General features: G+C 33.2%; 1 protein-coding gene across 3 annotated transcripts in view; it reads left to right on the top strand.

The window, feature by feature from the left end:
* The window catches only part of LOC149897630 (sodium- and chloride-dependent transporter XTRP3), a 33,486-nt gene extending 25,743 nt beyond the window's left edge, over window positions 1–7,743 (top strand). The window contains exons 8-14 of one of the 3 annotated variants that reach the window (XM_090116161.1): window positions 183–384; window positions 897–1,056; window positions 2,201–2,363; window positions 2,982–3,182; window positions 5,124–5,207; window positions 5,945–6,021; window positions 6,384–6,473. In XM_090116161.1, the coding sequence (XP_089972287.1) occupies window positions 183–384; window positions 897–1,056; window positions 2,201–2,363; window positions 2,982–3,182; window positions 5,124–5,207; window positions 5,945–6,019 (885 nt within the window). In that variant the 3' untranslated portion in view covers window positions 6,020–6,021; window positions 6,384–6,473. Of the gene's footprint in view, window positions 1–182; window positions 385–896; window positions 1,057–2,200; window positions 2,364–2,981; window positions 3,183–5,123; window positions 5,208–5,944; window positions 6,022–6,383 lie in introns of all 3 variants that reach the window. The other 2 variants (XM_090116162.1, XM_090116160.1) reach the window with 2 other exon arrangements.
* The last annotated feature ends 5,020 nt before the right edge of the window (window positions 7,744–12,763 follow it).

Genomic DNA, 12,763 nt, shown 5'->3' with positions numbered 1-12,763 from the left:
GCAAATGATATTCAATTTAATTGGAAGCAAGAAATGAAATGAAAAACACAATTGAATTTGAATTTTACACGCGGTACATTCTTCAAGACCCGTTTTAAAAACCTCAAACAAATCCTGCAAAATGTACCCAAACCACTTACAGCCTCAAATCCTATTAAACCTTTAATATTTTCTCCTTCCAGGCGGCAGAAGGCACAGGTCTAGCCTTCATAGTGTTCACTCAAGCTATCCTGAAGCTTACTCCAGCTCCGTTTTGGTCAATTATCTTCTTCCTAATGCTGCTCTCTTTGGGTCTTGGAAGCCAAATTGGCATCATGGAAGGCATGCTGTGCACCATCTTTGATATTGACTTCTTTAAGCGGCTGAGCAAACCCGTTATTACAGGTAAATATTTATATATTTGTATTTTATTATAATTTGTTAGGAGATTTACTAATGTTCAGAATGAGTTAGTTAACTCCCTATTGAAAACAAATAAATCTACCCTTTTTTATGCATTTCTCAAATTGCTTCCATATCCATTGAACGTTTTTATGAAATCTTAAATTTGAATTCAAATGCTCTAGTTCATACACCGTTTTCAATCCTCGTTATAGATTCTTATTTGTTTTATCTTTGATTTCATCATCATCATTTAACTATAATAGACCTGATGAAGGGTCGTTTAATCCATTCTTATAATCAAAGCTATATCTTATATATAAAATTCTCGTGTCACAATGTTAGTCTGCATACTCCTCCGAAACGGGTGGACCGAATCTCATGAAATTTTCTGTGCATATCGGGTAAGTCTGAGAATCGGCCAACATCTATTTTTCATATGTACCACGGGCGAAGCCGGGGCGGACCGCTAGTTTTCTATAAAGTTATTTATCATTTACACATATTGCTTCCAGGCATAGTATGCACATTCTGTTTCTTCGTGGGTCTGATCTTCACGACCGGCGCGGGCGAGTACTGGCTCAAGATGTTCGACTCTTTCGCTGGAACCATTGGCCTTGTGGTCGTCGCTTTGTTGGAAATGATTTCTGTTATCTACATTTATGGACATGAGAGGTGAGTTATTTTATGTCTGCGGTGTTAAAACGTTAAATTTAATGATACATATGGAGGAGGGAAGGTGAAATTTCGCCATCGAAAAAGGGAGGATCCTCGACCAGCCGACTACTCGACTGGAGGTCCCAATTAATGCTATAAGAAAGTTGTGTTTATGTTCTGCGAAAACATTTGGCTTGTGCGATTCAGAGCGCGGTGTCGCTACAATAAATAGCTCTCAAGGCTCAGAAAACAATCGCGTATCTAGTCGCCATACAAACAAATACCTAACACAAGATGCATCGCCTGCTTTTATGCTGATTGTGTTTAAATTCTAGCAGCACTAAGAAACATGTTGACATATTCTTCTAGCCAATAACAACTTTCGACCTCTATCGCCTTTTTGTCATATCTTATCTTTCTTCTTCTTTCTTTATATATAAAAATGAATCGCAAAATGTGTTGGTAAGCGCATAAATCGAGAACGGCTGAACCGATTTCGATAATTCTTTTTTTATTATATTCCTTGAAGTACGAGGATGGTTTTTATGTAGAGAAAACGTAAATATGTACCACGGGCGAAGCCGGGGCGGACCGCTAGTTTATATATAAAAATGAATCGCAAAATGTGTTGGTAAGCGCATAACTCGAGAACGGCTGAACCGATTTCGATAATTCTTTTTACCCGACTGCCAAAGAAGGAGGGTAATGTTTTTCGAGTGTATGTAAGTATGTATGTATGTCTTTTCCTTTGTGACCACCTGTAGCCTAAACGGCTTGATGGGTTTTGATGTATGAGGTATCGTTAGATTTGTCTTGATTACGGGAGTGTCATAGGATACATTTTATCCTAAAAGTCCCACGGGATAAAGACATAATAATAGTTTTACTCTTTTTTTAGTGTGCAGTCGGGTATTTTGTTTTTTTAATAATAATAATTCTTGTTTTATTATATTCCTTGAAGTACGAGGATGGTTCTTATGTAGAGAAAACGTAAACATGTACCACGGGCGAAGCCGGGGCGGACCGCTAGTCCTATATAAATACTTTAAATTACTTTTCTTTTTCTTCTCTCTTTTTTTCTTGCGTCTTTCTTACGTCTTGCGAGCTTGGTCACTTATATTTTTAATGACTTTCAAATTAATGATTTATAATTTAATTCCAGGTTCACAAACGACATCTACGAGATGACGGGCTACAGGCCGGGCTTGTACTGGCAGGTCACGTGGCGCTACGTGGGCCCCTTCATCGTGAGCTGCATCCTGCTCTCGTCGCTCGTGTTCATGCTCATCAACCCCCCCATGTATGGCGCTTGGAATGCTGCTGAGGTTTGATATACTATCTATTATATCCTTTACCTTGGCCTTAACTTCTTGAAGTGAAACTTCTTTAGGCGCGTCGGGAGTAAAATTTAAGGTCACGTCATGGAAATACCGTCACGTCATTGAGTAAGGCAACGATTTTTGGTTTGAATCTTGTCAAAGAAATTTCACATCTAACACGTGTATTCGGCACACACGCTATTTTTCTCTATATGTCAAAGTAGACAATCAATTTTGTGTCATATCAGACAGCCTACAAGATTTGTCGAATATGACAAAAAACTAGTATTAATTCTTACTACTTCTACTTAATTGATATGACTTAATTCTTACTTCTGCATTTCTTTAATTTTACCGTTCGCAAAAATGTATACTCACTGTAAATCCTAACTACCAACTTATACAAAACCACGATCAAATCAATCTTAAACATAAATCCAGAACAAGAACTATCAAACCTAACTTCAACTTTATTCTACTTATACTGCTATCTAAACTATTTATCATTCTAATTACTTACCATCTTTTTATAACTATTCTAATATTGTTTCTTCCTACAAAGTGGTTCTATGGCTAATTAACATTTGGAATCATTGACCAGATAAGCATATTTCAATCTTCCAGGGTCGCGTGGAAAAAACTCCGTACCCGAATTGGGTGCTCATCATCGCCATCCTCATGATCCTCGCCGGCATCCTCCCCATCCCCATCGTGCTTCTCCTTCGTCGCTTCCAATGCCTTGCGCTCGATGTCGACATACACCAGGGATCTATAAGGAGGATTGAAACCACTGTCTCTACTAAGGAAATGATGAGCGACCAGGATGTGAGTATTTTTGGTGATGAATGTTACGTACTAGACTTTTACGTCATGTTAAAGATTAGGTGCTATAGTTACCTATTTATGATTATTTTAGGTAGATATTACAGATTATGTGATTACGTACCTTCTTAATATCAGATTAGGTGCTACAGTTAGGTAGCCTTTTATGGTCCTTTGAGCAGAGGCGGCTCGTGACAAAATTTTATGGGTGTTCACTTGAAATAAAACACTGAAAATACATGGTGTAAAGCAGTACATTTATCAAAAAAATTACTTATAAAGGAAATACATACGTCTTTCTTTTTGGTGTGCAAAAATATCTATAACTTAAAGCGACAAGACATTCGTAAATGTCTGTTGTTGCTTTCATCACAACCACACAACCACGGTGTTTTCATATAATATTGTTCGGATTTAAACACACGCGTATATGTTTTCGTTTTCGTCGTACATTTCTGCGTAAGGTCAAGTTCAGGCCGTGGCAGTCCCTTAGCTTTCAATTCAAGCCGAATTTGTAACGTGACACACTTTTTAATGAACGCCACATTATAATTGTTCATTTTCACACTCACAAGTAATACTGATAACTACAGACTATTTCAACCCGTATCTTATGATTTTAATTAGAAAATTCCCGAATTTGCATTCGCGCGCGTGCATTGAAGTTGACTCGAGAGTCGAGTGTTTGTTTAAATAATATAGAGAGTGACAACCTCGCGCGCATTCGCTGTCCTGTGTACGGGCGCCCAGGCGCGGCGGTAAAAACGAACCGGCAACGTTTGCGGGAGCGGCGCTCCGAATTTTGCTATTTTTCCATAGAAAATCTTCTGTTTCACGCGCGCAGGGCACTGGCAAACCCTCTCTTTCACTCCTATTGGATTTCGTATTAGGAAATGTACTAAATATTTTTTCATTGGAGCGCCATCGTGAGCGCTCCGCTTCGCGCGTTACTGTATAATACAGTATTATTCAGGTGTATGGAATGATGGATATATTCATTGGTATTGACAGTAGTTTTTTACGATTACGATTGATTTTAAATAGTAATAATTAATATTAATAATGAAATTAAGGAGTATGATTTTATTATAATTATTTATGGGAGTTCACTGCACCAGCGCTCCTTAGGGCGAGCCGCCTCTGCCTTTGAGGTACTTACCTTTACCTTACTTTTAGCTTTCTGTTTGTTCTAATTGTAAAGTGCAATATTTTACGAGTAATAGATTAGGATCTATAGTTCTTGGATTTATTTTAGGTGCCACAATTTTTCAATGTTTTCGATATCCTGTCGGATTTTTAAAATGTACATATAAAAATAATAATATACTACCGGAAGGACATGGGTTCGATACCTGGCTTCTGACAGAACACAAATTAAAGACCGCACAGATAATGTGGGATAATCTACTTCACTTGAAACGATGAATAAGATTTGTTCTAAAGTAGTTAAAAACTTGATGTAACTAACCGTAACTGAAAACTGTTATAAAATCGATATATGTGTTGCTTTTCATCTGTGCTAATGGAACTAATTTGACAACATATTGTAAAATGTAGTGTTATTAAAAGTTTGTGTCTAACAAATGTAAGGAATCGATTTCACCAACATACTAACGAATAGATTTAATACAACCAGAAATACTTCAGCCCTACCATAATAGTGCTTACTTAGCACCAAAATTATTTATTTTAGTTTTATCCCATTCAGATAAATATATTACGATATGTGTCTTCATTTCTAATAGTTTTATCTGAAAATCTCACTAATACTTACACTAATTTTTTTCTATCAGTAATCAATAAATTGAGGGTAGTTCTAAACTTACTATGCACAACCACTTCCAAAACAATATCATTATCCTAAAACAAACTCGTTAGTCACGTTAGTATGTTGGTGAGATAGTAACTAACCACATGGTGAGCAGTGAGTGACTAACCACTTAGGTGATATCGCCGGAGAACGCGCCGCCCGCGCCCGCGCAGCTCGTCGCAGATGCAGCCACTAGGTTCACTATTGGAGATTTTGACGTAAGTAACGAAAAGGGAGGGTATTTAGAAAAAAATTACAAAAAGTCTGAAATAAGATATAATATTTCGAAATTGGTCAGATAATTTTTGGGGATTTAAGTATCCATTTGTTTAAAACATTACTAAGTTGTTACAAAGTTCACTATTGGAAATTTTGACTATCTTACAAGAAATAACATTTAATCAGGGTATTTCGAAAAAATAAAAAATAAATACACCAGTCTATGTAATTGGGGATCAATGTAGCTTTTTAATGTTGAAGGAATTATTTCCTAAACTGATTGGACAGTGCTTAGATAAGAAAGATAATTTCCATAATTCAATTTTAAATAGTAAAAAATTAAGAAAGAGTAAGCTGCTAGAAAGTTTTCAATGTTAAATGTGATCTTCGGCTAAATATTGTACAAAGCTATTGTGTCTCTCAAAGCTAAGATAAAATGAATCATTCACTTTCCTGTTGTTGTCTCATTATGTGTATTTGCCAGTAAATTACAAAAATAAATGGAAGATACAAATATCAGCCATACTTTAATAGACTGATTCAAACTTTTATGCAAATTTAAATTTACAAAAAATATACATTCATAAAACTTTGAAACTAATCATATAAGTACAAAATTTCGCGGTATTTTCAAACATACCATAGACAATAAATTTCTGACAGCTGTTTTTTTTTTTAATTTACTGACAGATACCCATCGTATCGTGCTAAAATTAACTGTGTAAATACCATCCAGGGTGTGGACAGCGCTGACGAGCGGCCCGGCACGCGCCTGCCCACTAGCATCGTGCGCGGACGAAATAAAAAATAAATGTTTGTTGTTTCATCTAACGCTACGCTTACTTTGGAAACAAAAATTGTGCTGTGTTTTTATCTGTATCACGTAGTTAGAATTTTTATTGTATTGAATTCTTACAAATATTTTAATTTTTGTTTGTATTTAATTCACTCCAGTAAATAATGCATGAAAATTTTGTTTCCATCGTTTTTTATGCATGATACCCGCTTTTGTAAATAATATCCTTACATATATTTTAGTGATTGCATGCGTTTTCGTTTAATTTTTGTTTCGTGTTGAGACTTCGTATTATTATTATTTTAAGAATTATTCTATAGACTATAGAGCATGGTGTCAAAAAAGTATCCCAATATTAATGAAAATGATTATTCCACAGTCGTCAGATTCGGAACAGGGCGAGGTGCGCGCGTCCGGCACGTGCGACGGCTCGAGCAGTAGTGACGACGACATTCCAATTACGAAAAAGAAATTCTCTCCCATTCCAGGAACTAGGTTCGCCTTGAAGCCCCTTGGTCTAAAACCAACCACTTTCAAAATGGACGTCGTCGATGATTGACCGTTATTTTTCATTTATCTGATTCGGGCGTGTGCACATTATTTTGTGTATGTTACGTTGAATTTGTTACTTAATATATTTAGGTAACAGAACTTTGGACCTAATTTGAAGATATTACAAGTGCTTGTTTTTGAACGAAAGACAGAATTCAAATGGCGCATTCGCGCTTTTTATATCTTCCAGATTTGATTTAAGACTCTTTACTTGTTTAATCATTTTATTTGTTGTTGTATTGTATATTTTGCAATACTTTTGTAACAGATAAGATAACAACAAAATCACAATTTTAATTATAATTCGTTTTGATGCTGTGGTTGCTATTTACAATAGTTATTCCGAATAGCAATTCACATGTTAGTTTTAAATTGATCAATATCGGAAACAGTAAATATGAATACCCAATTAATTTACTAGTAGTTACTAGACAGTCAAATATTGGCCAAAATCGAAATAGAGAACGAGACCTTAAGTCGTTCGTAAAACGTTTTGCTTAAATATTTCACTATTTCTATCGGAGCTAAGCTGATATCAATACTCGTTGTAAAAACTAGACAAGTTAAGAAAAGTGCGACTTGTAAATAAATACTAGATACGTTAGCTTGTAATTCGTAATTTATTGCCTAGTTTTCATGCCGTTGACTATTATGGTATTTAGGATTATGATTTGTCGAACAATTCGATCTACTTATTACGGAATAAAAAAATATAAAGCCACACGTTCAGAAATGCTTAATTAACTTCTTGTCAAACTCGTCTGTGTGGATCCACCTTTACTATAAATTGCCAGTAACAAAAATACCAAAAAGTCGATTTTAGGGGAAAAACAGGCGGAGCATAGGTGGATAAAAAATTTAGAAGGTGCATCAAAATATAGATTACGTCTGACGAGAGGTTTCTTTTTCAATTCGTATGAACAAGATTTTGAAGTGTTTAAGATAGTTACCTAGAGATCAAATATACAGTATACCTACTTAAAATTCATGAAAGAAAACATTTACCTAGTGAATTATAAATTTTATATAAAATAAATATTTATTTTATAGTTAAGCATCGTTTTGCCAAAAACTAAAGCAATAGTCGCCAATGTTCTTGATTTGTAAGAAAATTTATTTTAATTCAATCTACTTATTATTATATTCGTTATTAATATATCATTACCGTTTAATGTTGTGATTCATATTTTGAGACCAATTCGTATTTATTTCTTTTTATTAATATGTACCTTTATAATAATTTTTATTATTCGATACAAAATATGTAAGTATGTATACATATTTAAATTTATTATTTTTTAGAAAAACTCGAATATTTATTACATACTTTTTACATAATTGTAATTCATACAATTCGCAACAACATATTCTAAATCATGAAATACTAAATAGGGAAACGAAAGACAAATAATAATTAAATAATAATTAGACTATCAATCGAATCGCGAATAAAATCGTTAACATCAATTATTATAATTATTAATTAATGTAGATAAGTGGGTTTTTAGGTCTTTTTCTCTTTTTATTAATAAAACATTTAAAATCGTTTTTTTATTGCAACGACTCTACGTGGCATAAAAATTTACCCCTTGTTTGAAGATTGTATTCAGGAGCGAAAAAATATAGTTGTTGAATGTTGGTATGGATTGTAAACCATGGAATTGGCGAGGTATTAATATCGAAAAAGCGAAGGTAATATACCTATAGGTTCGAGAAATTCTAGAAGGATAAGTACGTTTTAAACGAAATTGAGGGTATGCTAGTCACTTTATAGGTAACTTTAATACGATCGTATAGCCTGGCTATAGTAAATATTAAATAGGAAAATATTTAATTATTTTATAGACTCAGAACTGTCAATGTGGATATTTGAATTTCGCGCGCTTATAACTGTCAAGTAAGTACCCAGATAAAAAATATAAAGAACAACACCAGTCACACAGAGCATATAAAAACAGAACTGATTTTGTAAAATAGTAAAATTACGGGCAGATGGTTTTTTCTAAAGATCTATTAGGAAGAAAAGTTCTGAATTTTAATTTACTTCCAAAATAAAATAATAAACTTGTTACATATTTATTTCTCTTAATTTTGAAGTCTCTTTTTAAAAACGTTACAAAAATCAAAATTTGTTCTAAACTATTGATAATAAATATGTAGTACTGTATCTCAAATTCATGATAAAAATTAACTATTTAAAATGCAAAAGCAATGTAACTGAAGACTTCACCCTCTACTCATTGTAGTCAACATTACCGAATACTATCGTTAATTTATTGTTAATTGTGTTATAATGAAACTATTTTATTAAAAACATACTATTATACTACTAACTTCAAACTATTGGACTCTTTAGCGATGCCCAAGAAGCTTATATCTAAAACACTGGAGATTGCACTATGAACATTATCTTGTAACAAGAAAATATGACGTTGAATGACGCCTGTATGTTTTTTTGTCACCTAACTTGGCAAGTTGGTGTGAAAGGGATAAAAAACATACAGGCGTCATTCAACGTCATATTTTCTTGTTACAAGTTAATGTTCATAGTGCAATCTCCAGTGTTTTAGATATAAGCTTCTTGGCGATGCCGTATAGAACTATTCTACCATAGACAAAGTACTATCTATTACGCAATTATGTCAACTTCTTAGCCTCTTACAATTTAACAGAATAGTTTCATTATGCTCAATAAAACCTTTAATAAATAATTGTAAGACGAGCACTGTTATTTTAAAGCAGTTTAACTTGTTTATCGCTCAAAAGAGCAATAGTGTTTGTTCCGTAGATAGCTTTGGGATGACATCCCGATTTAGACGTAGTCAAACTGATGTTATTCATAAGAATTTCGAAATGCAAATAAAATTATGCCACCGATCATAATTTGTTTTTATTATGACCTACCTACTATATCAGCTAAAACAAGGAATATTATTTTATTGTTAGAAGCAATTTCAGCGGTCATATCCATATAACCCATAGAGGTCATAGAGTAAGTAGCACAGATAACTGTAACTTGTCAGGGTCAGTAGATAACAATTATCTGAAGTCAGCCATTAACAAAGGGACCCTCCCTCCCTTAGTTAGGCCATACGTTGCATAAACAGAGTCATACAGTTATTCGTCAGCCAAATTATACGACCAGACAGGTAGAATATATGCAAGGGAAAAAACATAACAGCTGATATGCGTGCGTGGCGAAATTTTATTTTAATATAATTTGGTTAGGTATATAATATTATTTTTATTTATAACAATTTAATAATCTGGGTATTTCTGGAGATAAAAATTATTATAAAATACAATTATTTCACAAATATTGTGTACTTGGTCTCATTTACACTGGTCAGACCGGTCGAGTATTCGCAATTTTTAAAGCCTTTGGCTTAATAACTGTATTGTGAAAAAGAAAATAGAAAGAAATACACATACATAATAATTGTACATCATTTATTCTAGTAATTTTATATTAGGTGTCAATATTGCACTTAGAGCGAGCGCGCACGAGCAACTTTGTCTCCGCAACTATTTTGTCTCTCCCATCAATTTGTATGGGGAGTTGCGTCGCTGCGTCTTTCCAAACTATACAAGGCCAGTACGCAACGGTGTGAAACTAATCACGTATAGTTTGGAAATAACTTTTTCACAAAGTTCTTCCAATCTATACAACAGCAGTACGCAAGTACTCGCGTATACTTTGTAGTGAAGTAAGTAAGAATAGCGCTCCAAAATATACAGCGCCAGTACGCATGCGGACTAATCGTGTATGTTTCGGAGTAAGCGCGGCGTCTTTCCATTGCTCGCGCTTATATTATTGTATTGCTGTTTTGAAATCTATTATTAAAATGCATGTGTATTGTGTATGTAATGTTGCGTACTGATCGTATTTTGTATCGAGGATGCTTGTGTCTTCGTTCCCGACTATACTGCACGACTTACAATTGACAATAGTGCTAAAATGTAAGAATCTAATAAGTCCAGAAGAAGACGGTTGCGAGGCGACGGCAATTTTTGTGTAGTTAAAAAAAAAACACGAACCTAACCTAACCCATAGGTAACCCTTATATACCTATCTGTTACCTATTTATTTTTCTAAGCTCATCTAATAATATGTTTATTCCATATTTTACTGAATCAATCAAGAAGAATAAAAGTAGATAGATATAGCTTTACAAGTCTTTGATTGCCTACGCCTATTTATTATTTCGCTCAAGCGTAAGTGGTGTAGTAGGTATATTTAGTTATATTTTGCGTACTGATCGTGTATAGTTTGGAACGAAGAAGCAAGCATCTGTGTTACAAAGTATACACGATCAGTACGCAAACTTCGTGTATATTTTGTAGTAACAAACTTAAAAACAGCATTACAAAGTATACACGAGCAGTTTCCTATGGTTGCGTTCTGGCTATGTATAGTTTGTAAATACGCTGCGTCGCTACGTGCGCGCACTTTCATAGTAGCCCATAGGTGGGAGAGACAAAATAGTTGCGGAGACAAAATAGTTGCGGAGACAAAGTTGCTCGTGCGCGCACTGTCTTAAAGAATTAATTTTACTAACTCTAATTAAATTTTAATTATGAGAGAATATATTCGACGTCTGTGTAACTTATTTTTTTTAATTTTTATCAGATTAAGTATATTGTCAACAATAAATCAAAATTATTAACTATTTTTAAATATATAAATAAAAGGCTTACATTATATAATTTAAAAAATTAGCCATTCATAATATATTAAAGAAATACATATAAATTTAGTACTTATAATGTATGCAATACTTTTTATTCGTAGATTTAACCCTAGAACCGTACCCTGGGGTACAAATGAAAAAAAATTCAGAAAATCTTCTATATCTTTTTTTCTAAACAACGGTTTCTTTTGCGCGTTCGTGTATTTGTCGGGGATGAGGAGACACGTAGATACCGTATTCGATCAGTGGTCAATCTATTGAGAACACGTCGTACGAACCTGTCGGGGTACTCCAGTACCCCTGGGTACTACGAACGTAAGTATTTTAAGGTTCATTTATTTTATTTTTTCGCCTTTTGGTCGTTTTATTTTATATTTTTTATTGATAAATTTAATGTACAATTATAAGTTTACTTTACATTCATGTTATATACATACTGTTATTGTTAAATAGTGTAGGAATTTGTATTTTCAACAAATTTATGATTTGCTGCATGATTTGAATACCTGAGTTATTCATTTTCTTTTTTTGATGGCAATTGGATGGATGAATTTTGATTTTTTGTGGGAGGTGGAATAACAAGAAGAGCTGGTACTTGGTGAGGAATCAAAATATGAACCTGACGAAAAAATTTTAATTTTTTATTATAAAAAACTTCACCTAGAAGAACGATTTCAGTACATAACTTTGCCAATGTCTCTACAAATAAGTAATGGAGATATTTTAGGACAACAATTACCAATAACTGCAGGGACCACTGCTGTTTCAAAATCTGAGATGTAACTGTGAATTATCCACGTTAAAATTCCGTCAGTCCCGCACACAGTGCAGGAAGTGAAAACTTTTATTACATTTTGATCACCAACGTAAAGTGTGTGTAAATTGTAGAAAAAATATAAAAATGCCATGATAAATTAAATTATTAGGACCTAAATGAATGTTAAGATGACCTTAATAAGTCAACATTTAATAAAAGTTAATAATCTTTTTGTAATCTTGTTTTTTTCATTGGGGTACACTTGTACCCCTGGGTACCGTTAATGAAATTTTAATATGGGTACGGTTCTAGGGTTAATCTAATAAAGATTAAGATTTACACTTATTATATTATACTCTTATAAACCAAAATAATGATATATAATTATTTAATAATTTAAACATTTATTAATAATTAAGTAATAATTGTTTACAGCTAATAAATTATAAATATATAAACTAATCTCATTCTAGTTTACATAATATCTTAAGGTATACCAACATTATATACTACATTCTTAAGCAATAATATCAAGATTAGGTTTGCCAAATGGAAACTTCTTCTTCATCTAAAGATAGCTTTTTTATTTATTTTAATGATAATAATTTAAGTATTTAATAATATAAAAACTGGAAAACTATTTGAACCTTTTTCATCAGAACTCATTTTTTATATGAATCAAAATAATATAAAACGGGTGGCTAACATTTTTTGTTATAAAAATAGGTCCAAGCGGACACGGATTTACACTAACATACA

Source organism: Colias eurytheme, chromosome 25, assembly GCF_061535395.1.
Source record: "Colias eurytheme isolate Ceu_HAF_F1 chromosome 25, ilColEury1 Martin Lab GWU primary, whole genome shotgun sequence".
Lineage (NCBI taxonomy): Eukaryota > Metazoa > Arthropoda > Insecta > Lepidoptera > Pieridae > Colias > Colias eurytheme.
This window is presented reverse-complemented; position numbering and strand designations above follow the sequence as displayed.